The sequence below is a fragment of the Capsicum annuum genome, chromosome 2, assembly GCF_002878395.1.
Source record: "Capsicum annuum cultivar UCD-10X-F1 chromosome 2, UCD10Xv1.1, whole genome shotgun sequence".
NCBI lineage: Eukaryota > Viridiplantae > Streptophyta > Magnoliopsida > Solanales > Solanaceae > Capsicum > Capsicum annuum.
Genome location: NC_061112.1, coordinates 106,191,491 through 106,218,194, shown reverse-complemented (window position 1 = coordinate 106,218,194; position 26,704 = coordinate 106,191,491). Strand labels below are relative to the sequence as shown.

Here is a 26,704-nt window from a genome sequence, read left to right as displayed (position 1 = left end):
ACAGCCACTACACCAAGAAAATAACAACCGCGAAATTTTATAAATTCACCCTTAAAAAAATTCTTGGGAACTTTACAAACAAATGTGGACACTTTAAAAAAATAAAATTGTAAGGATAATACTGAAAAAATTTAGTTAATGCTTTCTTAATTTAGTAAGGTAATCAACTAATATGAGACAATCAATTTTAGTAAGATGACCAGCTAATATGAAACGATGAAAGTGTATTTTATTTGAATTATGTAATGAATAATGATTTATGCATGATATAAATAAATTATACTATAAAAAACTATCCATCTAATAATATAAATTATAAACATCTTTAATTAGAATTTAGGCCCAAATCCATTTCCATTTTTCCTTTATTAAGAAAACTAACAATAAAAGCTAAGCTACAACTGTTATAACATGGGTTGTGGTGCAGTGGATGAGGCTGCTCCACCCTTAACCAAACGTCGAGGGTTCGACCCTGGGTATGAAGAAAACTCTATTGGGAGCTCTGTCACCTTAATGGGCCCTGTAACGCGCGATCCGGATTAGTCAGGACTCCAATATGGACACTGAACACCGAATGGAAAATTAAAAAAAAAAAAACAATTTCAAGGTTTTTTACTTACAAATTAAAAAATAAGGAAGATAAATTAATTATTTCTCTTTTTCATAAAAACATTACAATCCAATAACCCCAAACTTGAGAAGAGCAACTGTGCAGTCACTTTCAAAAAAGTATATTTTCTATAAATAACAGCATCATAGATTTACAAAAGATCTATCTACATTGCTCCTCCAACTACATAATAATATGCTAACTTTCAATATCTGAAAAGGTACTACTCCAAAATCATCTATGAATGACCATATTTCTTTCAAGGCGGAATGCATTTAGCATCTTTATATTTGTTAATAAATTTTATTTGGATACTAAAATTATTATCTGTTTTAATCTGTCACCTAAACACATGATAACATATTTTTGTTATATATTTTGTCTTACATTTTGGAAAAGATTTTAGACGCGTTTTCAAGAGGTGACATAATTTATGTGGTCAACTTAGTAGACGTTTGACCATGAAAATTATTTTTTTCTGGAGTTGGAGTTGAAAATAAAGTTGGATTGTGTTTGACCATATTTTTTTGAAATTTTTTTTTAAGACTTTTGAAAAATCTTTTTTAAATATGATTTATGCCCTCAACTTTTAAAAATTATTAAAATCACTCAACTACTAATTTACCTACTAACATACAACCAAATGTTGAGAAAATAATTTATATGTCTTCAATTGATAAAATAATTAACAACAAACTAATTATTATAATTGTTATTCTTCTAAAATTTGGATAAAAATATCACAAACACGAGCTAAATAAGTTTATCTAATCATAATCGATTGAATAGAGAAAATATATTTTGATAAATATGATTGATGGATATAAATATATTTTTTATATTCTTAAATTTGTTGATGAAAATTCTTAATTACTTTCACTTGAATTAATTATTTTATTGAATTTGGTCCTTTTAAAAAAATTTACGGATAAATTATTTCTGAATAGATTAGTGCTAATTTGCTTTTTCTTTAGTGATGATGTTGATTTTCCTTGAATATTATTGTATCGTATATATGGCTCGTTACGTTATGTTTAATACGTAACTTTATTGACCACTTTTTAATAATTTATTAAAATCATAATAGCCATTATATGACATATATAGAAAATTACAATGACAAGAAAAAAATATTAAATATCTCATTTTTAAATAACATAATGTACTAGGCTTTATATTTCTATAATATAGTTCATTCGGAACAAAAGTTGATATATTTCCGCTATAGATTGCCATTTATTATTTTTTACTTCATGTTAGTAAATTTTGGTTAAAAGAAGAAAAAGAGATTAGAATATCTGTAACAATTAAAAATGATGTTGTATCATAAAAAATAAATAATTTTTTTCTTGGTAGTTGGTTGTAATTATAAGAGAGGTTTGTGTAAAAATTTAAAGATTGAGATTATATGTAATAATAATGAAAGTTGGAAATGGAAGTGGAAAATTGTGAAAAGAATAAAAATTGTTTTCACTTCTTGAAATTCAACTCCAGAATAATTTTTTGAATTTTCATGGTCAAACACCACAGTTTTCGGAAAAGTGATTTTTTTTTCGGAAAAAAGGAATTTTTTTATGGCCAAACTGGCCCTTATTTACATAATAAGGTTTGAGAATATGCACAATTTTGTTTCCGAATTTTGACTCAAAAGTCTTTATAGATATTCGAAAACAACATCTCAGGTTAAGATACAATGTATAATACTCTACTCTTCTAAGATTTCACTTCGTAAAATACACTGAATAAGTTGTTTTTTTAGTATTTTTAGATACAGTTTATCAGCTGTTCAAGTTCATTTTAAGTGTTTATGTGCTTAATTGAACCATGGTATGATTTTTAGATCTTGCTACCAAAAAAAAAAGATTTTTATACCGTAATGCTAGAATTTAATGACAAGTTTAACAGGCTGTTAATATAGTACTAACAAACTAGGAACAAGAAAAATAAAAGGCTGCAGATACAAAAGTGCTTCATCAATCAAATTACAGAACTCTTGATGGCTGCTATAATGAAAAAAAAGAAAAGAATAGCACTTGTAAAAATTAAAAAACAAAGAAAATAAAAATATTATTATAGTGAGAAAAGGAAGTAACTTTAAAACTATCTGGAGAGTTCAATATAATACTATATATGTATATATTTAGAAATAATATTTTAGAGAGAGAGAAATTGATAGAAACATATATAAACATCAGATTACTAGAATCATTCAACAAGATTCTGTTAATCTCTTTAGAGTCTTCTCATTCAAGAATATGAAGAGAAGAAGTAGTGTGAAAAGTGTGAAGAGAGAGGGAGATATGATGGGGACATACGTACAGGCTTCCACGTGGCATCATCTGAGTGGCATTGTCCTTTGGCTCGCTTCCCACAAAGCCCACCCCCATCCCCCCCGAAGAACCCCCCATACCCACCCACCCACCCACCCACTTTGCTTGCCCTATGTCAGTGTTTGGTGTGGGGTGTTGTTGTATGTGTTGAGCTGTGTGTTGTTGTGTTGTGATGTGTAACTCCCAAAGTCCTATAACCCCGCTGAATGAATCCGTATTTGGATGCACTCTCTCTCTTTCTATCTATTTCTCTCTCTCTCTCTCTCTCTCTAAAACCTTTTCTTTCTCTCGCTTTCACGCTCTCTATTTATATCTTTTGTCTACCTTGTACACCGCTTGCTTTATCTCTCTTATTTCTCATACCCTAAATTGGTTTACTTTGCCCCCTTTCTCACTTTTGCGGTTCTTGATTCAGCTATCCTAGATAGAAAGATTGGATTTTTACCTATTCTTTGTCAGTTTTGATCCATAGGTAAGAGAGGTATGTGATATTCTTTGTCTGGGTTGCTCTCATTTTTCAAGAACAAGAATTGGAGTTGTTTGTTGCTAGCTTTCTGCGTTTTGTTTTAATTTGAGCTGATTCTTGTGTGTTTTGCTGTTCATTTTGATGTGGGTGTTGCTTGATTGGTGGGAATGTTGTGTTTTTAAGCTAGTGTTGCTGTAAAGTTTTGATCTTTGGTGATTTTGAATTGAAATGGTTGAGGGGTTTTGTAAAGAGTTATGATCATTAATTGTTTAATTTAGCTGTGCATGCATGTGATGGTTTTTTCTATAACACACATTTAGGAAAGGGTTGTTCTGCTGGATTGATAAGAGAAGAAATGTAATTGTTATTCTTTTAATTCTTTTGAATGGCTTTAGTAAGTTTCTACTGACTTGAGCATTTGCATCACTTGTTTCAACTTGATTCTTATGGTCTGTTGAAATAGAAATTAACAGAAATTAACATTCTTTAATTGCAATTGTGCTGTTTTCCTTCTCTGGTTGAGTTTTAACTTAGGTTTTTAACATTCCTCATTGACGATTGTGCAGTTTTCTTTATCTGGTTGGATGTTACCATTCCTCAATTGCGATTGTGCTGTTTTTCTTTAGCTGGTTGAATGTTATCTTTTATTGCACTTGTGCTGTTTTCTTTATCTTGTTGAATGGTAACTTAGGTTTTAACGATTCTTTAATTGCAATTGTGCTGTTTTCCTTATCTGGTTGAATTTTAACTCCAGGTTTTAGTGCTTTATGAATTTCTAAATGAAATGCATACGTCTATGTTGGAAGTGAAGAATGTGGTCTAATTTTCCACAACCTGCCTTACTATGGCTTAAACCTTTGTAATTAGATTCTGTTCTAAAAATCTATACTGCCCTTCAATTAATTAAGTTTGGTTTCTTCATATGCCTTCAATATGGATTTATGAACCTTGTTGCATATCAACAAAGTTGTACTTGCGCATTCCACTAGCTGCATCTTCAGTTTATGTTCAGCTACTTGTCCCGTCTTATCCTAGTTTGGAAAATATCTGGAAACGATGCTTACCTTTTTGTTGCATTAGTCAAGGTAGTGCGTTCATGTCTGTTTATTTGGATGCATATTTTTTTTCTAGACCTATCCTACTGTATTATAAGTAGACCTCCTTGCTTGACATAGTGCCAGTGTTTGTTTTAGATTAGCCAGTTATCTTCTTTTGACTGATGCTAACTTCATTTGAAGGTTTATTTGGTGTGTTTCTCTAGAAATTATTAGGTCAGTACTGGTCTTTGTAGGGTCAGTTCATGTTTAATGTTCCCAATGATATTATTTCTTGTGTTCTTTCCACCATTTTATTTTGATGGAGCTTTCATCTTTCTTACACATTAATTACGATGAGCTTCTAGATCTAGTTTCAACATTCTACTTTGCGCCCTCAATTGCATGTTTGATTATGTCAAATGATCATCTACAACTAAAACAGTGTCTGAATTTCTGGTTCAGTCAATGAAGATTTAATCAGCTAACTAAGTTGTCATCTATGTGAATGCATTAGAAATCTCCAGCACTCTATGATATGCTCGTCCTAAGAAACTGGCTTTTCCATTTGTTTTATAGTGTTAAGAGCGTCAAAGATGCCTCTTGAAAAAATAAAAGAAGGGGCAAAGTAGAAACGAGATCGAAGTTTAAGGGAGCTTTGTTGTAATTAAATTGTAAAGTTATTGCCTATTTGAATAGCATACTATGTTTTCTGTTCATACAGTATGCTTAAATTTTCCTTCGACCTTTATTTCCTTAAAGGTGTTCTATTTTTGCCCTTCCGGTTCATGGTCTAACACTGTAAGAAACAAACTTTTGCAGGCGTATGTGATCAATTTGATGCCTAAAGGTCATGATTTTTTGGCTTGAGATGTACATTCCCCTATGCAGTGATGAAAGAAAACGGTTCATCATCCAGTAAAATGCTTAGCAGAGACTGGGTTTTAAAACGCAAGCGTCAGAAACTTCCCTCTGGTTCTGATGTGTCAAATGGCAAAGAAAAAGTTTCAAAACCCTTGGATTTACCCTCGAGTAACTCACTCAAATTTCGAGTGAAAAACGAAATGACTTCAAGTCGTTCTTCTAGCAAGAAGAAAGGGAATGATGGGGTTAGTATGTTCGTTATGATTTTCTTAAATTCTTTTCCAATTTGTGGCCGTGAACTTCATGGTGAACAATACTTGAGCTGTAGGTTAGGAGGAAGATTTCCCTAACTTCTTGACCAAGAGACCAACATGCATCTTTAACTTGCTATTCTTAAAGTTTTTGGTTGTCCTTGCTTTTCTTTTTTTGGTTTATTCTTTATGAGTACTTACCCCAAGCTCTCGCTGTTAGCTTTGCTATCGTCTTGCTAGAACTGTATGACCGAAAGATCTATTTGAGATTTATTGCCTTGCAGTGTGACTTACGTATTTTCCAACCGAGCTTTATCACTTATATACATTTGCCTTTTTTAAAATGCTCCTGACTCTTGTTTCCTTTTGTTCTCATCCAGTACTATTATGAATGTGTTGTTTGTGATCTTGGTGGAGATTTGCTTTGCTGTGAAAGCTGTCCGCAAACCTTCCATCTTGAGTGTCTGGATCCTCCTCTTAAGGTATATTTGATAGTTGCTTTTTTTTAAAACTGGATCAGCTATTTTCATATAAATCTTTCATGTAGTAGTTTGGTTTTTTTTCTTTTTCAATTTATCCCATCCAGTTTACTTTTGTTACTGACATTTTTTTAAATCCCTTATAGCGTATACCAACTGGAAAGTGGGAATGTCCTAGTTGCAATCAGAAGAATGGTACAGTTGAGTCTGTTAATCCTCTAGATACTGTCTCCAAACGAGCAAGGACAAAAGTTACAGGTGGAAGAGCTAACAATGTAAAGAAGCCATCTGGAATCTCCAAGGTATCCCTGATTTTTAAAAGCTCCATTCCTAGTAAGAGAAGATCCTCAGGCAAAGAAAAAACTCCTTTATCACATCGCAATCAAATGGAGAAGCTGGGTTCTTCCTCCAATGATGTTTCTTGTGATATTAAACCAAGTCATCATTCCCGGGATAGTGCTGTGGATGGTAAGTCATTGTACACAGGTGTTGATAAAGAAAAGGAGGTTCCTCCTGAAGATACTCCTATGGAGAAGGAAGTGCCTCCTTCAGATACTCCAGCTGAGAAGGAGGTGCCTTCTGCAGATACTCCATTGGATAAGTCGAGCTCTTCAATGAATGATACAGTGCCCTTTTTGAATATGATGGATTCAAAGACAAATGACAATGCCTCTGAAAAGAAGCCTGACTTGGCTTCTAGTGATGGATCTCCAGGTGGTGAACCTGTAGTTGTTTCGGAGGCCGCTTCTAGGAAAGACAGGAAACGGAAACCAAACTTTTACAGCATTGACAGTCAGAACAAATCTAGGACTGACAAGGGAAAGCGAGCTGCTGATAATACTAAAAGGTCTGGTTCAAAGACGAGCAAATCGAAAAAAAAGCATAAGCGTGATAATCACCAGTCTTCAGCGACTGCATCAAGTAGGGATGGAAGAGATGCTGTTGGAACCCACCTTAAAGATGAGGTATAATCCCTATCTTTTGTTTTCTTCTTTCAAATCTGAATTGTGCTTTTTTTTTTTGAGCGGTGGATTTCATTTTTTGACAAGGTAAGATATCTTATTAATTTAAGGCATCCAGAGGATGTAGTTTGAATAGAATATTCATATATCTTATTAACTGGTGTTTTGTATATGAATATATATATATATATATAAAAGACGTTTAGCTGATAAAAAAAAAAGAATATGTATATTTTTGATGAACTGTATGTGAATAAGATGTATTTCCTGCAAAGCAATACTGCCCAAATCTCTGGCAAATAAGAGTCGAAGTAAATAGAGATAATATATTTGTTTTGTTTAACTGCTGGATCTTATATTTCTTGGTACAATTTTAAAACTTAAATTTTCTTCTAAATGGTGCTGGCTAGCACCTGAAGGATAGCTCCTGTCATCCTTTTTGAGCATGTTTGTTTGAAACTATGGCTGCTGATATTCTTTCTAGGAAGTAAGAAAGAGTCAGGATACCATATTTACTAAATGTTTATGGTTTCAATAGTTTGCTTGATAAAACCCATTTACCATTTTCCCTTGATTTCAATGCTCTTTATTGCCCAGGGAAGCTTGTTACTCTGTGATAATTTAAACTAGACAAGTAGATATACCATTTACAGCTATATTAATTAGATAGTTAGCAATAGCATATATTCCGTCGTTCTCCTGAATCTAGTACGGTGTTAAAAACTTTAAATGCTTTGCATTTGAAATTAAAAAAAGAGATTAAAAGGAAAAGTCATTTTGGACTTGAGTATTAATTTCAGTATCTAAATCTTCTCAAAACAGACATGCAGTATGGGGATGTCCTCAGTTTATTTTATCTTTTTAGGTAAGATATGAATGCTGAAATATTGAGGAGGCTTGCATTTAAGATATAACCTACTTTCAGGAGAGGAGACTATAGTTACGTAATAAAGCCTTAAATATTGTGGGGCATGCAGGATAATTTCCATAGAGATATCAAACCATAATGCTGTCCATCTTGTCTAGTTAACTGATAGTGTTAATCTGGTATGTATGTTCTTTGATATTGATTGTGCTTTTATGTCACGACCCAAAATTCCATTTGAGCCATGAGTGCACCCACCATCCGTGTAGGTGAACCATTTAACAATTTGAATAATGCGGAAATAATATAACACGTGTACTTAGCAAGCTTTGATTATTGGTGTATTTGCGAGGTCCCAATTTTTATAGAGGATTGGACCTCTTTTGTTGTGAACCATATTTTGGTGTAGCTTCTCTCCTTTTCCCCAAATGTTAATAAAATCATTTACCTTATAAAAAAATATAATGAACTATCTTCTCCGAAACTCATCCAATCACACTGGGAACCATGCCACCTATCTCTGCAAGTCATAAATCACCTATAGAAGTTATGGGAAGGGTTAAAAAAGGGAAAACAAGTAGAATTCAAAAAATGCCTATGAGGGTCGTTACATGCTCTAGGGCTGCATCACTTTAGTAAAGCTCTAAAGTGGGGTTAACTTGAGGCAGCTACGGAGCATGCTAATAAGAATTTACTTCTTGGGTGAGGAAGGCCTTGGGCATGATTTCTGTGTTTGGCTCGAAATAAGGAAAAAAAATGGGCTCGTAACAAAGACCTTAAGAATTGTGGTATAATTGTCTAACTTTGAGAGGGAAGGAATAATGACGCGCTTTAGGCATTAGTGCAGAGGTATTCAAGGTGGTTAACTCAATAATGAATTAGTCGTCTGAACTTGGTAAAACAAAAGCTTTTTCGGCACTTCTTCAATTAACTATACGTCTATACCCCATGTAACACTTACCATTTGAATTAACCCTACTCATTGTAACACTCACCATTTCAATAAACCCTACTCCATTTAACACTTTCTGCTTCTACCCTCAATGGTATGACCTAGTGGTCACTGAAGTGGGTTGAGCGGAAGTAAATACATTAGATGATCTCTTTCCATTTTTCCAATCTTTGGTGGACGGTTACCTGGTATATGTGTTGGGGGTAGTAGTTACCCTGTGGAATTAATCGAGGTCTGTGCAAGCTGTCCCGGAACCATGGTTAGGAGAAAATGTAACACTTGTCATTTCTCAAAAAGAAAGAAGAAGCACTACTCCATGCGCATGTACGTGGCACAACAGTAGTTTTCCTCTTTTTAGGATGACTAGTCTATTAAAGGGTTTCTAGACAGGTAAGTGTGTTGAGGGGATCAAGTAAGCTAAGTGAGGAATGGGTTCATTGTTTGGAGAAAATGGGGTTCTACTTGGGGACTTCCTAAGATGATCATCCAGATTTTGAATAACTGTTTTCTGGGGACTTAAGATTGTTATGTGGACAACAGATATGAGGTATCGTCTAATGTTGTTCTTCTGGAAAGGAAGTCTCTCGAATAAAGAGAATTTGCTTTGTGGACATTAGTACATACAGTGATAAGCACATCTAATTAGAAAAGCAGACACGATTTCTCTGTTGTGGATTAGCTGTTCTTTTGAGTGTGGAACTCTTTGCTTTATTTATTTCTCCTATATGCTGACAGATATTTGCTACTTTTGGGGTTATTTCTTTGATGTAAATGAGCATTTCCACTTTTGCATGTGATTGCATTTCTATATTGGAAGAAATAGCCTTTTCAAAAGAGAAAGTAGTAATAACCTGATGGAAGAATTACTGCATCTCTGCTCCGCTATATGTATCGGATTATCAGCAGCGGCCGTTGATTTACTCCTTGTTGTCGTTTCTATTTGAGTTTAATGGAACTTTGTGTTTACCCTAAACAAGGAGGGAAAGGAATGAAGATTTGTACTTTGTTTTGAATTCTTGCCTAATAATAGTAGTTGTGGAATAGGATAGTTGAACAATTTCATTCATATCTTTCTATGTCAAATACATGGCTTTATATACACTAAGAGATTGTGGAACTAAATCACTTAATCACATGAAATCTGAGATTATAATGTGCAAAGACCCGCGTAATCATTGTTTCTTTTGTTGATTTTATTTCCTTTTTTGGTTAATGCAGTTGGTTTCTGAAGAGGCTGCTCAGTCATCGGATCTGTTGCGTGAAGCTGGAAAAGTTGCTATTGAACCTTTAATATATGATAATAACGATCCCGGTCTTCAACAGGTACTATTTCCAAGGACCAACTTATAGGTTTATTACTAACATTTAATATCTGTTCGTTAATCACTCTTTGATAAAATTTCTGAAACTTCCCTTTAAAAGGGCAGAGAAACTAATGATATTGATGATAATCTGTTTTCCTGCTTTTGACACATGCTTAATTGCAGGTTGATAAGGTTCTGGCATGTCGAGTTCAAGGTGATAATATTAGTCGTTTGCATGATATCCCCCGAATAAATGCAAATTACCCAGCATTGGGAGATTCAGTGAGAGGGAAAGCAAAGGATGGAGAGCCCAGTTGTGATGTGCCTGTAGTTGAGGTTGGTATAGAATATTCAGGTAGTGGCTCTCAAGAAACTTTGGACATTCCTGATGGAAAAAGCTTGAAGGATGATACCAGCAAGGATACTTTGGACATTCCTGATAAAGGAAAAAGCTTGATGGATGATACTAGCAAAGATAAAGTTCAAGTGTACAGAAGATCAGGTAGCAGAGAATGCAAGGAAGGAACTGGCACAGTAAAGGAAGACCCTCAAGGTTCAGTATCTGAAGGTGCAATCAACAAAAGCGAAGAAGACATTGCTGTGAATGCTGCTGATGATCTGGCTAATATGCAGAATACTTCTGGAGAAAGCAATGATTCCACTGAAAAGAACTATAATGACAATGCCGAGTCAAAGGATAATGTCATATCTGTGACTCATAAAGTTGGAACTGCCAAGGGAATAGAAGAAGAAATGATTACTACAGATACCACCCCTTTCAAGAAAAGTGAGGAGACTGTCTTGGCTAAACCACCAACATCCAATGGCGTAAATGTCTTCTATGAATATCTTGTTAAGTGGGTTGGGAAATCAAACCTTCATAACTCTTGGATCCCAGAGTCTGAGCTGAAAGTTCTGGCAAAAAGAAAGCTGGACAACTACAAGGCAAAGTATGGGACAGCAACAATAAATATTTGTGATGAACAGTGGAAGCTGCCTCAGCGAATTATTGCAACTCGGTGTAGTACGGGTGGTTCAGATGAAGTGTATGTGAGATGGACAGGTCTTCCTTATGATGAATGTACCTGGGAAAAAATAGAGGAACCTGTGATTGCAAAATCATCTCATTTGATTGATCAGTTTAATCAGTTTGAATCCCAAGCATTAGCCAGAAATGCTACCAAGGAGGATATGGTGAGAAAAAGGAGAGAATGCCATAAAAATGATATAGTGACTCTGACAGAGCAGCCTAAAGAACTGGGAGGCTCATTATTTCCACATCAAATGGAGGCTTTAAATTGGTTGCGCAAGTGCTGGTATAAATCCAAAAATGTTATTCTTGCTGACGAGATGGGGCTTGGGAAGACAGTATCAGCTTCTGCTTTCTTATCATCTTTGTATACCGAGTTCAATGCTGCACTTCCTTCTCTAGTTTTGGTTCCTCTGTCCACAATGCCAAATTGGATGGCAGAGTTTCAGTTATGGGCTCCGCACCTCAATGTTGTAGAATACCATGGGACTGCTAAAGCAAGAGCTGTGATTCGCCAATTTGAATGGCATGCAAGGGATCAAAGTGATCTGTCAAAGAGGTCGACCTCATACAAATTTAATGTTCTTTTGACTACATATGAAATGATTCTTGTCGATTCCACTTATCTGCGTGGGATTCCCTGGGAAGTTCTTGTGGTTGATGAGGGACACCGTCTTAAGAATTCTAGTAGTAAACTCTTTAACATGCTCAATACGTTCTCTTTCCAGCATCGGGTGCTATTGACTGGTACTCCTCTTCAGAACAACATTGGCGAGATGTACAATTTATTAAATTTTTTGCAGCCATTGTCATTTCCTTCATTATCATCATTTGAGGAGAAGTTTAATGATCTTACAACAGCCGAGAAGGTGGAAGAATTGAAAAAACTTGTTGCTCCGCACATGCTTCGAAGGCTGAAAAAAGATGCCATGCAAAATATTCCTCCTAAAACTGAACGAATAGTTCCTGTTGAGTTATCTTCTATTCAGGCGGAATATTACCGTGCAATGCTTACAAAGAACTATCAGCTTCTTCGCAACATCGGGAAAGGAGTTGCACAGCAATCAATGCTGAATATTGTTATGCAGTTAAGAAAAGTTTGCAACCATCCTTATCTCATACCAGGAACTGAGCCTGAATCTGGTTCACTGGAATTTCTTCATGAAATGAGAATAAAGGCTTCTGGAAAGCTGACTCTTCTGCACTCTATGCTCAAAAGTTTGCATAAAGAAGGTCATAGAGTCCTTATATTTTCACAGATGACTAAGCTTCTAGATATTCTGGAGGATTACTTGGCAATAGAGTTTGGGCAAAAAACATATGAGAGAGTTGATGGCTCTGTTGCCGTGGCTGACCGTCAAGCAGCAATAGCACGGTTTAATCAGGACAAAAGCCGATTCGTCTTCTTATTATCAACACGCTCTTGTGGCCTGGGGATCAATTTGGCTACTGCAGATACTGTTATTATCTATGACTCTGACTTCAATCCACATGCAGATATCCAGGCAATGAATCGGGCTCATCGTATTGGACAGTCAAAGAGACTTCTAGTTTACCGGCTAGTAGTCCGTGCCAGTGTTGAAGAGCGGATACTTCAGCTTGCTAAGAGGAAGTTGATGCTTGATCAGCTTTTTGTGAACAAATCCGGGTCCCAAAAGGAGGTTGAGGACATCCTTCGATGGGGAACGGAAGAACTTTTTAGTGATTCCTCTAGCATGGCAGAGAAAGATGCTGTTGAAAACTCCAGCAACAAAGAAGAAACAGTTCCTGAAGTAGAGCATAAACGCAAGAGAACTGGTAGCCTGGGTGATGTTTATAAAGATAAGTGCACCACGGGAAGCACTAAGATTGTGTGGGATGAAAGTGCCATTTTGAAATTGCTTGACCGTTCAAATCTTCAGTCAGAATCACCTGATAACAATGATGCAGAACTGGAGAATGATATGCTTGGCTCAGTGAAGGTAATCACAGCTCTTTCACGGATCTGCTTTATTACCATATATTTCTTAAAGCGATTTGTAGAAGTCATGGTTTTTTTAACTCTTATTCTGAAGTAGAATACTGACAAAATAGGGTTTGGATTGTTGCTCAAACTGTGAAGTAACTGAGCAAGTGTGAGGGTCCAAGAACAACTAGGCCTAAACATGTTAGGGTCAGCTATAAAATTCCTCACTAACCATGTCTCTCCAACTAAAAATTCATATCAAGCAGCAAAATGTGAGGGTCCAAGATCACAATTTTGGGTTTTTTAGTCAAATGTAGCCTGTTACTTTCTTTCATGCTGTAACAGCAGCAGAAATTGAACTTAACATAAAAAAGAAGAAGAAGGAATTTAGGAGAGTTGAAGCAGACCTGTGAAAGTGAAAAACATAAACGTCATAAAAAAACACAAGTCATTGCACAATTCTCATAGCATCAATTTGGTGAAAGATTCAATGTAACTCTATTTTACTTGGGGTAGAGCTGTCAATATGGGCCCTGCCCGGCCCAACCTGTAATTTGATAGGCTTGGGCTATGATTTTTACAACCCGTTTAAGAACAAGGCTTTTTAACTCAGCCCGAGTAAGCTTGCTGTCCCATGGGGCTTGAGCAATATGGGCTGGGTTGGCCTGTGGGTCAGACAAAAAATAATTTAAAAATAATATAGAATGCTAAGAATAAAAAAAAAGTCCAAACTCAATCTGTTTGGACCATCATAGATATTTAAATGTTAATTAAGATACAAAATACAAATTTTTTCAAGGAATCAAATATGTTTGATGAAGATGACGAGGCGATGTTGAACACGTCATAAGTGCCATGAGAGTTTTTTTTTAAGAGTTCATTTTCACTTTTAATGGACTAAATATTGACATTTCTTTGTGTTTTATTGTGATCAGTTAAAATAAAATTAGGTTAATATTGCTATTTAGCTAGTTATATTATTACTCATTAACTGTTTCGTTTGTTTTTCAACATCTCTATTTGAATTTGATGTCTAAATTTATTCAATTTCACAGATTATTAGGATTTTTTTAATAAATTTGTGACTTGATTAACTAATAATAACTTCATGTAATATTATTGTGGAATAAGATGATTGAATAATTTCATTCACACTTTTCTATGTCATATACATGGCTTTATATACATAGGAGATTGTTGAGTTGAATCATCTAAATCCCATGAAATCTGGGATTGTACAGAATCATATATTCTACATAAACGGAAGGAATGATAGATAGGATATTCTGATTACAACAATTATCCTAAGATATCCTAAGATCTTAGAGGATCAAATCTTGATATGATGAGTATCTTCCTTGAAATCCTCTATCAGTCAACACCCCCCCTCAAGTGGGTGAATGGATATCTTCTTATTTGATCTTGAAACATATTGTTTGGCAGTCCTTTTGTCAAAACATCGGCTACTTGATCTTTTGTAGATACAAATGGCGTACAAATGAGTCCACTATCTAATTTCTCCTTAATGGAATGTCTATCCATCTCAATGTGCTTAGTGCGATCATGCTGTATAGGATTATGAGCTATACTTATTGCTGATTTATTGTCGCAATGTAGTCTCATTGGTCCTTCCCATCTTATCTTCAAATTATCAAGGATTATCTTTAACCATAACAGTTCACAAACTCCCATAGCCATAGATCTAAATTTAGATTCTGCACTTGATCTGGCTACTACATTCTGTTTTTTACTCCTCCAAGTCACCAGATATCCTTCTAAGAAAGTGCAATATCCAGAACATGACCTTCGATCTAGTAATGAACCAGCATAGTCTACATCAGTATAAACCTCTAAAATTATGCCTCCTCTTCCTTTGAATAGTATGCCTTTTCCTGGCTCCTCTTCCTTTGAATAGTATTCCTTTTCCTGGAGTTCCTTTAAGATATTGTAGAATCCTGTTGATAGCTTAAAGAGGTGTTTCTCTAGGATCATGCATAAATTTACTTACAACACTCTTTGTTTCATAAAGCTTTAGACAAATTTTTTGGGATAGGAATTGTGTGGAGGTTAGAGAGAAAAGCTTTATGACTTGGGGATAGGTTTTGATATGTCACATAAAGGCTCAAAGGGTGTTGTGTACAAGTTTTGGTTCCTTTTCTGAGTGTAATGGGAAGGTCAAAGACATTAGGTTGGTTAGACTCTTCTTCATGATTAGTTTGGTTTGGTATTTTTGGTGGTTCAACAGGTTCGGGATGCGCAGTAGGAGATGATTGCCTTTGAGTAGTTTGATCAGTTAGCCTCTTTCTTCTGGAATAAACCTGCAATGGTAGATTATTTTCTAGAATACCATTATCTATATCCAGATTAGGAGACTCGGTGGGTTCATTTGGATTTAGAGACTTGGGTGACCGAAGAAATATGGTGACTCAGACGAGGAATTCGCACGACTAGAAATAGACAAATCAAGTAGTAATAAGTCTAGAGGTCCCTCTCCCTTCCATGAGTCCCATGATTGTAAGAATGGCTAAAAAATGATTCACTCTTATCAAATGTGACATCAGCTGAAACAAAGAATTTCTTTGATGATGGTTGATAACACTTATAGCCTTTTTGAGTAGGAGAATATCCTATGAAAACACACTTAAGAGCACGCGGATCTATTTTGCCTTTATTATGAGAATGAATATGAACGGAGGCAACACTGCCAAAGATTCTAGGAACCAATTTATTGAAAATTTCAAAATTCGGGAAGAAATTCCTAAGAGTATCAAGAGGGCTTTTAAAGTTTAGAATTCTTGATAGTATTTGATTACTATGGTGTGCACGGTTAGGTCAGCTTCCCCCAATACTGTTTTGGAATCCTTTTGTGAAACAATAGTGATCTAGTAATGTCAAGTAACAAACCATTTCTCCTCTCTGCTATTCCATTTTGCTGAGGAGTATTGACACTTGAAGATTCATGAATAATTCCCTCTTTTTGGAAGAAAACAAAGAGGTTTTGGTTGAAGTAGTCCTTGGCATTATCAAATCGAAATCTTTTAATTGGCACATCAGATTGGGTTTTGATCAGATTAAAAAAGGTAGGAAGAATTTGGCTGACATCTATTTCTTTGCTTTAACAAATAGATCCATGTTACTCTTGTACAATCATCAATGAATGACACAAACCATCTAGCACTAGAAATATTAGGAACATGAGAAGGTCCCCAAATATCACTATGAATAAGAGAAAAAAGAGGCTTACATCTTTTATTACTAATTGGAAAGGAAACACGTTTGTGTTTTGCAATTTCACAATCATCACAATGAAAAGACTCAACACTCAAATCTTTAAACAAAGATGGAAACATCTTTTTGATTACATAAAAGGACGGATAACCTAACCGGCGATGATAAAGCCATAGTTTCTCTTTATTGGACATAATTGATTTAGACAAGAATGAACTAAGTAAGGAATTCTTAGTTGTATCTTCATCATTCTGGAAATTCAGACAATAAAGACCACGTTTCTCACTAGCATGCCCAATCATCCCCTTCGTGTCTTGTTCCTGAAATAAACAATATACAATATGAAGGGAAGAAAGTTACTTGGCATTTGGAATCTTTGGTGACTTTTTGAACAGAAATGAGATTTACATATAACTTTGGGATATGAAGGACATTTTGAAGTATCAAGGACTTTCCCAATGATATGTCTCCTTTTCCAGCTACGGTAAGAACTGAACCATCAATAGTAGTTACTTTTTCATAGCTTTGGGCATGGGGAATATGATATAAAGAGATGAGATGACCAAGTGATATGATCAGTTGCCCCGGAATCAATTACCCACTTTGGAGAAAGTTTGTCTGAGACATGAGTAAAGGAGGAGTAAGAAATACTTGTGAAGGCCCGTGAACAATTTACCTTCTGAAGCATAGTGTCGATTTTCATCAGTGTCAGGGTTGCTGGCTATATGTGCCTGCGTTCCATCACTAGTGTTTCTGTTTGGAGGTCTACCATTGAGTTTCCAACACCTATCTCGGGTGTGCCGATATTTTTTGCAGTAGGTGCAGTAAAGATTGTCCCTATTGATTGGCGGTTTGAATGAATCAACAGCTTGACAATGCTCTCCCATTGTGAAACTTTAGATTCTCTTGAATTTGTCCCTTTTGCTATAAGAGCTGATCCTTCATTAATTTGAGTTTCAAGAATAACACTCCCCCGTCCTTCTTCTGTCCGTATAATGGCCATTGTTTCATTTAATGATGGCAAGTCTTCTTTTCCTTAGATTTGCACTCGCACGACATCAAATTCTGCATTTAGTCCTACAAGAAAATCATAAATCCTTTCTTTTTCAATAAATCTTTTAAGAATCAGAGCATCATCTTTACAACACATTTGAATGCATTGATAATGATCCATTTCTTGCCACAACCCCTGTAAAAAGTTAGAATATTCAGTGATAGGTCGAGGTCCTTTTTTTGCTGCAGAAAGTTTTGTTTTTATTTCATAGATTCTGACAGCATCATGTACTATAGAGTACGTCTCCTTCACTGCATCCCAAATTTACTTAGCGGTGCTCAGAAACATAACACTATCACTGATCTCCGGAAGCATGGAGTTCCATAGCCAATACATCACCGTTGCATCTTGTTCATCCCATGCATCAAACGTGCGGTCTTCTTTAGATGGTCCTGAACCAAGAAGATGTCGCAATTTCCCTTTACCCTTTAAAAATGTACGAACTAGTTGAGCCCATTTTAAGTAATTTTTTCCATTCAACCGATAAGAGGCTTGAATGTTTTGCAAATTTCCAGTTGAGACTGTAGAGTTATTCTCTACGGCTGCAGGAACACTTCCAGGGACTAGAATATTTGCATCAGTTGCCTTTTTAGACATTTGTTTTGAATGGTTTCAACCTTTGGGCAGATAAAGCTAGAAAAAAAGACTTTTCAAGGCTGAATGAATAAAATAAAAATGGTCAGGAATAAGCCTAAAGCTCTGATACCATGTGGAATAAGATGATTGAATAATTTCATTCACACTTTTCTATGTCATATACATGGCTTTATATACATAGGAGATTGTTGAGTAGAATCATCTAAATCCCATGAAATCTGGGATTGTACAGAATCATATATTCTACATAAAGAGAAAGAATCATAGATAGGATATTCTAGATAAAAACAATTATCCTAAGATATCCTAAGATCTTAGAGGATTAAATCTTGATATGATGTGTATCTTTCTTGAAATCCTCTATCAGTCAACAATTATATTGTAAATATATATGTAATTAACATTTGAAAATTTAAATTAAGATTATAAAAATACTATATTTTAGAAAGTGGACTGACCCGTGGAGGCTCGCAGCCCACAGTGTGATGGGTCTATTTTCTGGCTTGTCATGATGATGGGCCAACCCGGCCTGACGCGTCAAACTCCAAAGCCCGTGTGGGTTAGCCCCGGATAAGTTGGGCTGGCCCATATTGACAGGGGGACTTAAGTTTCCACCTAAGGAAACTAGTTCTTGATATCCAATATAAGTAATTGAAATACACAAGGAAAATATAAATTCGTTTATCTAAAGACCGTAAACTAGATTTCATGCTGTCATTGGTGGAAAGATAATAAATGACCAAACTACAGTTGGTTAGTAAAATTTAACATCAACTTAATTTGAAGTATAACTTCCACACCAATCTTAAGTAGAAAATTTTCCCTGGGAACTTCTAGCTGGTAATTTGTCATCTCTGTAACAGAGTATGTATTTATAGCGTGAATGAAAACTTGGAGTTTGTGTTCCGACTCCATCAGTCGTCATTATCATTGTTGTGTTGTTCAAATGCTCCTTCAGAAGTTTTCTCCGATTCAATCTACTAGGGAAAACATGCTGAACTTACTGTAACTTAAGTTTACCTTAAGAAAATTGTGTTTCAGAACTCTTTCTACTTTCCTTACCAAGCGTAGAGTTTCTATATTATTTCTGTATATTCTTGAAGATGAAGGCGCTATAGCTGATAGAGTTTGTAAGATCAACTCTAAGTAAAAGATAAAGCTATTGGAGTGGTATATGTTTTAGCTGTGTTGACATTACAAGTTTGTTTGAATTCGAACAGGCACGCCGTAAACTTTTCACTGGATAGACTTACATGCTCAAAAAGTAGAATCGCTTTGCTAACTTAAATTGTTCTAATTATGCTTTGCATGTAATGAAAAGGCCTTATGCTGAATATTTAATGCGACATAGTTGATTTTTTGTCTGGTATGGCATGTAATGACTGTCCATGCACTTTAGCCAGTGTCAATGAAAATGATGAATCTTCCACTTACCGTTTATTATGGTTCTGCATCTTTTTAAGATGAGCTTGAGCTTTTAATTTGGTGGTCTATCTTCCTGGCTAATGCTTTTCTCTTTTCATGGCCACTTCCTTCTGCTTGTCTTCAGTTTGTAGTTCAGAGTTATGATTCTATTTGTCTTTAACATGACATGCTATATTTTAAAAGAATTCTACAGTATTTATTCCGGAGGGGAGCCTGGGAGTAACCGGTAAAGTTGCTTCCATGTGAGCTGGAGGTCATGGGTTCAAGCCGTGAAAACAGCCTCTTGCAGAAATGCAAGGTAAGGCTGCGGACAATAAATCCTTATGGTTCGGCCCTTCCCAGGACCCCGCGCACAGCGGGAGCTGTAGTGCACTGGGTTGCCCCCTTTTTTTTTCTTCTGTGGTATTTATTCCGCGCTGATTCATTAAGGAAGCAGTTTTTGTTTCTTTGGCAACTTGTATGCTAGATCTTAGGAACAACCATCATTATAAGATCATTCTAATGTCTTGCTGATTCTTTTTGTGCTTGTTGTGTTTTCCTTTCTCTTTTGTTAGTCACTGGAATGGAACGAGGAAGGTGCAGAAGAGCAAGCTGGAATAGCATCAGATATGGTGGTGAGTGAAGACACTTGTGTACAAGATGTTGAGAAGAAAGAGGATAATGTGGTTGGTAGCAATGAAGAAAATGCGTGGGACAAGCTTCTAAGAGTGAGGTATTGTTCTGGCAGCCTTCTTTTTTTCTTTGATGGTATTGCTATATTATATGGGCTCAGCTATGCGTATACTGTAATCAATGAGGGTGCATGCAAATATCAGTAATATGTGCAGTTTTTTTCCCCTGTATTTGAAGAATCTGCACGAAGTAATACCAATGTTACACTAGTTCAATATGGGAACATCAAGACAAAGTATGATGTAATATAGGTAGTATATGAATTTGTTGAAGGATTGGAAAGGACTTTTACTTAGCTTAGGCTTATATTGTGTGTTTAGGAACTTGTTTAGAAAGACATACAATTTCTTATAATCCATGCAAACCTAGCGAAAAGTAGGAAGAATGTAAGAAAAAGATTTATATAGGGAGTACCAATTACTTGAAATTGAATTTTTGGCATGTTAGTTTTTATACTTTAGGTCTTACATTGGCTAGGAGTGTTTTTGTCTTGTTAAGATATTATTTTCCCGAGAAAGTGTCTGTTATAATAGTAGACCGAGATGGGTATAAATGGGAGTGTCACTGTCAGTTCCCAACTTGTATGAGGTTGAGGTGGAGTAGTAGTTGTTATGTTTATGTGTTTGCTTTGCATTAAGTAACAATGAGCAACAAGTCTAGTAGAGACAACCAACATTCATTGTGTGCCAATAATTCTGTTGTTGCATATTCTTTGCATCAAGTATATATTCCCTTTTTTTGTGGAAAGGAGTACATTCATTAGCACAAAGGCTGTGCTGGTAGCCTATTACAAAAAACATCAATAAGTTCAGACTTTTCTACTTACAAGGACTCTCGAAACTGTAGTATTGGTTCGGTTTCATCTACAAAAAGTCCTTTACACCAGAAACGGAAAGACAATACATTCCAACTTAATCTTCTGTAATGAGTTGTGTTTATCTTCAAAACACACAACATTCATTTCTCCTCTGGAGTCCGGACAGTCCACCATATGCATGCTGGTGTAATCTTCCGTCTCTTACTCCTTACATCGGCACCTCCATTGTTGTAGCATGTCAGAAGGTCACTAGTAATCGCGGGCATCACCCATTTTAGGTTCACCAGAGCCATAAACAGCTGCGACAATTGTGCAGTTACTCCACAGTATAAAAACAGACGGTTGATGTCTTCTTAGTCTGCCACAATTGATAAGTATATACTTGCAAAAAGTTTCGCTGAGCAAACTTTTTTTACCAGTAACGGATGGAAACTCTTCGACCACTTTAATTACTACGTTAGCAGATTAAGAAGAAATAAAAGGAACAATTTCAAAAACTTCTTTTTACGTTTCTATATACTTTTCGTGTTCACAAAGCTCAGTCCTTTTTGGCCAGGCCAATCGCATCCACCAATGCTCGCAGTTTTATTCACTTCACATGTTCAATTGTAAGATAATAATGATTTCAAACAGTGGAGGCACACCCAGCCACAATACAAGTATGGGATTCAACTCTTGTAGGATTCACTAGTACTGGCTTCCGGTAGACAATGTAGAAGATAAACAAGTGCTTATATTTGGAACAATGGATGTTTTAGTGGTATAGTGGGTAAAATTCTTACAATCATTTTGTATACCTTCCAGTGGTTGTTTCAAGTTATATAGGGTTTCCTTGCTCTGGCAGGTCTCTTCCCTTTTTTTCCTACCAATAATTCTTCTTGGAGGGGGGGCAAAGCAAAGGAAGTATTAGGATTTCGTCATCTCAGTTCGCTAAGATTTTAGCGTATATGCTTGACGTGGGTACTAGAAAGCTGAGCAATGTTCTTGTCACTTAAAAGATGGTAGTGATGCTTTTATAACGGGTATTGGGGGTCAAGAAAACGAAGAATAGTATGTGCATTTGACAAAAATCTGTCAGTAACTTGAGTGCTGCTTTTTAGATAGATGTGTGGGCACGCTAGGAGAGATATGATTAGGAATGAAGATATTCGTGACAAGGTTGAGGTGGTTCGGACATGTGGAGGAGATGCAAATGCCCCAGTGAATGGATGTGAAGAGAATGGCTGTGGTGAGTCTGAGGAGAGGTAGAAGTCAGCCGAAGGAATAGTGGGGGGAGGTGATTAGACAGGACATGGCATACCTACAGCTTACCGAGTACATGACCCTAGATAGGAGGATATGGAGGTCGAGGATTAGGTAGAAGGTTAGTATGTAGTCTAGTGTTGTCTAGTTTCCCTTCTCAGTATTATTATTAGTACTCTCCTATTGTCTCATTCTTCAATTTTGTTATTACATGTGTTCCCTTTGTTTCTGTATCGTATTATTTGTTATTGCTACTGTTCTTTTCTCCATCTCTTTTTTACATGGCTGCTTCATCATTATTGTATTTCCTTTTATGATTTTGATATGCTTTACTTGACTGACCCGAGGGTCTATCGGAAACAATCTCTCTACTTTCACAAGGTAGGGTCAAGGCCACATCACCCTTTCCAGAGGCCACTTGTGGGATTACGCTATTACGCTGGGTATGTTGTTTTTTAACATGATTGCTGCTTTTGATGCCTTAATGGCCCATTCAGGCCCAGGAGTCACTTGATTGATTGGTGAACTAAATGAAGAGTCAATCTTACTTATGAAGGCACAGTTTTCAAAACTATGATAAATTATTACATTTGAAGTGGTATATCTTCATTACGACTTTTGAATCCTTTCATTTTGTTCTTGTGCTTGTAGATGGGAGAAGTATCAAAGCGAGGAGGAAGCAACGCTTGGTCGAGGCAAGCGCCAAAGGAAAGCCATTTCTTACAGGGAAGCATATGCTTCATCACACCCCAATGAAACAACAATAAATGAGGTACTTTCATATCGTAATTTATATTTATACATGCTCCTCTCTCTATTTTTTTTCGTCGATGGATTCTTCAACCCTCCCCTCACAACTGTGTGGGATCAGTGTTTAAACGTCTAAAATTTTGATTTCAACTATAATATTGTGATTCCACTAGCATACTGTTTGTCCGTTTGAAGCTAATGCATTTGATGTGGATGATTGTTTATTGGGAGGTAGTCACTCTGCGGTTTCCTCATTAGGACATAGTTTGAGATCACTAATTTGTCCATTAACTGACTTTGCAGAGTGGTGCGGAAGAGGAGCAGGAGCCTGTGCCTGTGCCTGTGCCTGTGCCTGAACCTGAGCGAGATTATAGTCCAGCTGGACGAGCATTAAAGGCAAAATAGTGAGTTATACACTTTGAACTTTTATCAGCATCTAATTGATTACATATTCGCTTTAGCGTATTGAGATGGTTCATCTTCTCAGTATTATAACTTTGCTTTATGGCGAGAAAAAAAGAGCAAAATGCATGATACTGGAATTTTTGCATCTTTTTGGCTGAATTATTGGAAGAACTTGGTTACATCTGTAAATTATGAACTTTGAAAGATAATATTTATCTGAATATCTTTTTGTTGCGTTGGAGCAGTGCTAAGCTCCGTGCTAGACAAAAGGAACGGGTAGCCCGTAGAAATGCAATTGAAGCATCTGGACCCATGGAAGGACAGGCTGGACAAGAGTCTACCTGTCCTTTCCTGCCTTCGCAAGCTCATGATGTGAATCCGATGAATGTACCATCCCAACACCGTGAAGAGAAACATGTGGCCATGAACTTAAATAACAATAGCTGTCTTAAATCATCCGATACACACAAAAACATGGGTGACTCAACCTTAAGGTTGGAGAAGTTGAAACATAAATTGAATGATAACTCAGATCTTCCATCAAGTGGCCATCCTCTTGCAGATATTCCCCAGTCAAGTAATCATGCACAAGATATGAGCTATATTAACTCTGTGCCCAACAAACACCTTTTACCAGTTCTGGGACTATGTGCTCCTAATGCTCGTCAGGCGGAGTCACCACAGAGGAACTTCTCGAAGTCAAACAGCCGACAGCACAGACAAGGATTAGGACTGGAATTCCCAACTATTGCTCCTCCTCAGCTTTCAACTGAAATGGTTGCTAAAGGTTTCCCTCGGAGATTTAGATTGCCAGATCTTCATCTTGATTCTTCACAACAGCCTCCAAAGAATAGCTTGCCTGATTCTTATCTCCCATTCAATCCAGTATGCTCTCTCTCTCGCGCTCTGTGTGTGTGTGTGTTGTGTGTTGTAACATGTTTTCATGCATTTTAAATTTAATGCTTATGTGAACTTAATGTTTTCTCTGCAGCATCCTCGATCTGTCATGCGAGAAAGAGGTTCTGCTGGTAATTTAAAGAACTCTGGTGTTACTTCCTCTGATATTCAAGAAAAGACAGCATTGCCCAAAACTTTTGATGAGCCATTGTTACCAAGATACGCATTTCCTTCTATGAACATGCCCCGTCCACCCTCCGACTTGTTTCCCAGCTTGTCTTTGGGTTCAAGAGTTGCAGATGTGAATGAGCCTGTTCATGAGCACCCTGTACTGCCCTTTTTGCCGAATCTCAAGTTTCCACCTCATGATGCTACTAGGTTTAACCCGCAAGAACAAGATATGCCTCCTGTACTGGGGTTAGGGCATATGGCACCTTCGTCATCATCATTTCCTGAAAACCATTGGAAGGTTCTTGAAAACATTATGCTGAGAACTGGGTTAGGATCAGGATCAGGCAACCTACCTAAAAGGAGAAACAAACTGGATATCTGGTCTGAAGATGAACTGGATTGTCTCTGGATTGGTGTGCGTAGACACGGGAGGGGCAATTGGGATGCCATGTTGCGGGATCCAAAGTTAAAATTTTCCAAGTATAAAACTCCTGAAGTTTTATCAATTCGGTGGGAAGAAGAACAGCTCAAGATCTTGGATGGACCAGCATTACCTGCTCCAAAACCATCCAAGCCTACTAAAATGGGAAAATCTGGTTTATTCTCAGGCATTTCCGATGGAATGATGGCTCGAGCATTGCATGGTAGTAAGCTAAATGAACAGCTCTTACCAACCCACCTAACAGATATGAAATTGGGGTTTGGTGATCTGCCTTCCAGCTTTCCTCATGTGGAACCTCCTGAGAGACTTGGTCTGAACAACAATCATATCTCACATCTTCCAACTCCCGGTGCTGACAAGTACCGCATGAACATTCCTCGAGATTTGGGTGCAGGGCCATCAGACAGACCAGGAGCTTCATCAAGCTTTCTTACGGAGTCACCATTTCTGCTGAATTCGTTCGGCAGCAGTAGCTTGGGTCCTCTTGGCTTGGGTTGCCAGAACAGGTCTGACTTGCAAAAGGAGAATGATGAAGGTGCAAGTAGATTTGTTAAATTGCCTAGCCTTCTTGACAGGTGTTTAAATATCTCACATGATTCACACAACAATGTGGGAGGTCCTGAATCTTGCAATTTTCCATCACTTCCTGTAATTGATGAAGGTCAGAAAGTTTCTCAATCAAAGGGCAAGGAAGTGGCTGAGTGTAGTTCACCGAAGAATAAGCTACCTCATTGGCTTCGTGAAGCAGTGAATACTCGAGCAAAGCCTCCTGAACCGGATTTACCACCTACTGTCTCTGCAATTGCTCAGTCTGTTCGCGTGCTATATGGGGAGGAGAAGCCCTCCATTCCTCCATTTGTTATTCCTTCTCCCCCTCCATCTCGGCCCAGGGACCCACGGTTGAGCTTGAAAAAGAAGAAGAAGAAACATGGCCTGCCAGTGATGAGGCAGTTCCAGAAAGATTTTGCAGGAACTAGTGATGTACAGGGTAGTAGCTTACATGTTGAGAATATGAGTGGAATAAATAGTCTGCAAGATCCAGCATTCCCTCTGCTTTCTAGAGTGATGGCCAGAACTTCAGGACTTCCTTCAAGTGAAGCTAACTTTAATATGCCGCCTCCAAGTCTAAATGTGAATCCTTCAACTGTTTCAGTTAATACATTTCCCCTAAAGAGGAAAAGCACTGGATTGTCCCCCTCACCCGAAGTGCTTCAATTGGTTGCATCCTGTGTTGCACCAGGTCCACCTATTGCTACCAGTTCGATTTTCCTTGAAAATATGGTCCCTCCCCCTAAGTCCGTTGATCAGGTTGCATCGTCAGACACCACAGATTCACATGAAAAGCAGGAAACAAATCATACCTCGGCTCCTAGTACATGGGGTCCATTTCAGGAAGAGAAAGAAGTTGAAGCTGATAGCGGAGATTCCAGCAAAACTCAGTCAGATCCTGCTGGAGCTGGACAGGCAGATGTAGAGGAAATATCATCTGAAGGGACAGTCTCTGATCATCATACGGATGACCTGGAACCATAGCTCTTTCCTATGGGGAAGAGTTAATTGTTGTAATCATCTCTTGCAGTGTAACAGAAGTGTCTGACCCTCCATTATTCTCAGTTTTTGTAGGGCAGGATGCAGATAAAGTAGCGAATACAGTACAGGTTAGACCAGTTACTATGTAAAACTTGTGTAAGAGAAAAGGGTAACATAGCAGTTAGCGTATAATGTTGTTTGTCGTCGTTACAGTCATAAGGTTTTGGCCTTGTAGGTGTTGTTTAGCCTAGGGAGCTGGATACAGCATCAAAACGTAGGTTCATGTAAGCAAATTTTGCTTGTATGTATTCTATGCAAGTGGTGTCTGGGATAATATAATTCTCTTTACCTTTATCGCTGTTGGTTTAGAAGATGGATATGT

At 36.9% G+C, this 26,704-nt stretch overlaps 1 protein-coding gene and 1 long non-coding RNA gene across 4 annotated transcripts; one reads left to right on the top strand and one right to left on the bottom strand.

Moving 5' to 3' along the window:
- Nucleotides 1-304: 304 nt before the first annotated feature.
- Nucleotides 305-3,046, bottom strand: LOC124895950. 2 transcript variants are annotated; one of them, XR_007052207.1, is made up of 2 exons: nucleotides 2,930-3,046; nucleotides 305-563 (listed from the first exon to the last, which is right to left on the bottom strand). It is a non-coding gene; the product is annotated as an uncharacterized LOC124895950 (long non-coding RNA). The 2 variants fall into 2 exon arrangements; XR_007052208.1 differs by having other exon boundaries at nucleotides 2,926-2,990.
- LOC107858903 (protein CHROMATIN REMODELING 4) lies at nucleotides 2,459-26,676 on the top strand. Of its 2 annotated transcripts, none has more exons than XM_016703707.2 (11): nucleotides 2,459-3,412; nucleotides 5,263-5,549; nucleotides 5,936-6,037; nucleotides 6,181-6,999; nucleotides 10,032-10,136; nucleotides 10,301-13,108; nucleotides 19,951-20,108; nucleotides 22,779-22,899; nucleotides 23,181-23,281; nucleotides 23,528-24,167; nucleotides 24,274-26,676. In XM_016703707.2, exons 2-11 carry the CDS (start codon nucleotides 5,334-5,336, stop codon nucleotides 26,323-26,325), a joined length of 7,122 nt encoding a protein of 2,373 aa, XP_016559193.2. In that variant the 5' UTR covers nucleotides 2,459-3,412; nucleotides 5,263-5,333; the 3' UTR covers nucleotides 26,326-26,676. The 2 variants fall into 2 exon arrangements, with proteins under 2 accessions (XP_016559193.2, XP_016559192.2); XM_016703706.2 differs by having other exon boundaries at nucleotides 2,459-3,421.
- Nucleotides 26,677-26,704: the final 28 nt, after the last annotated feature.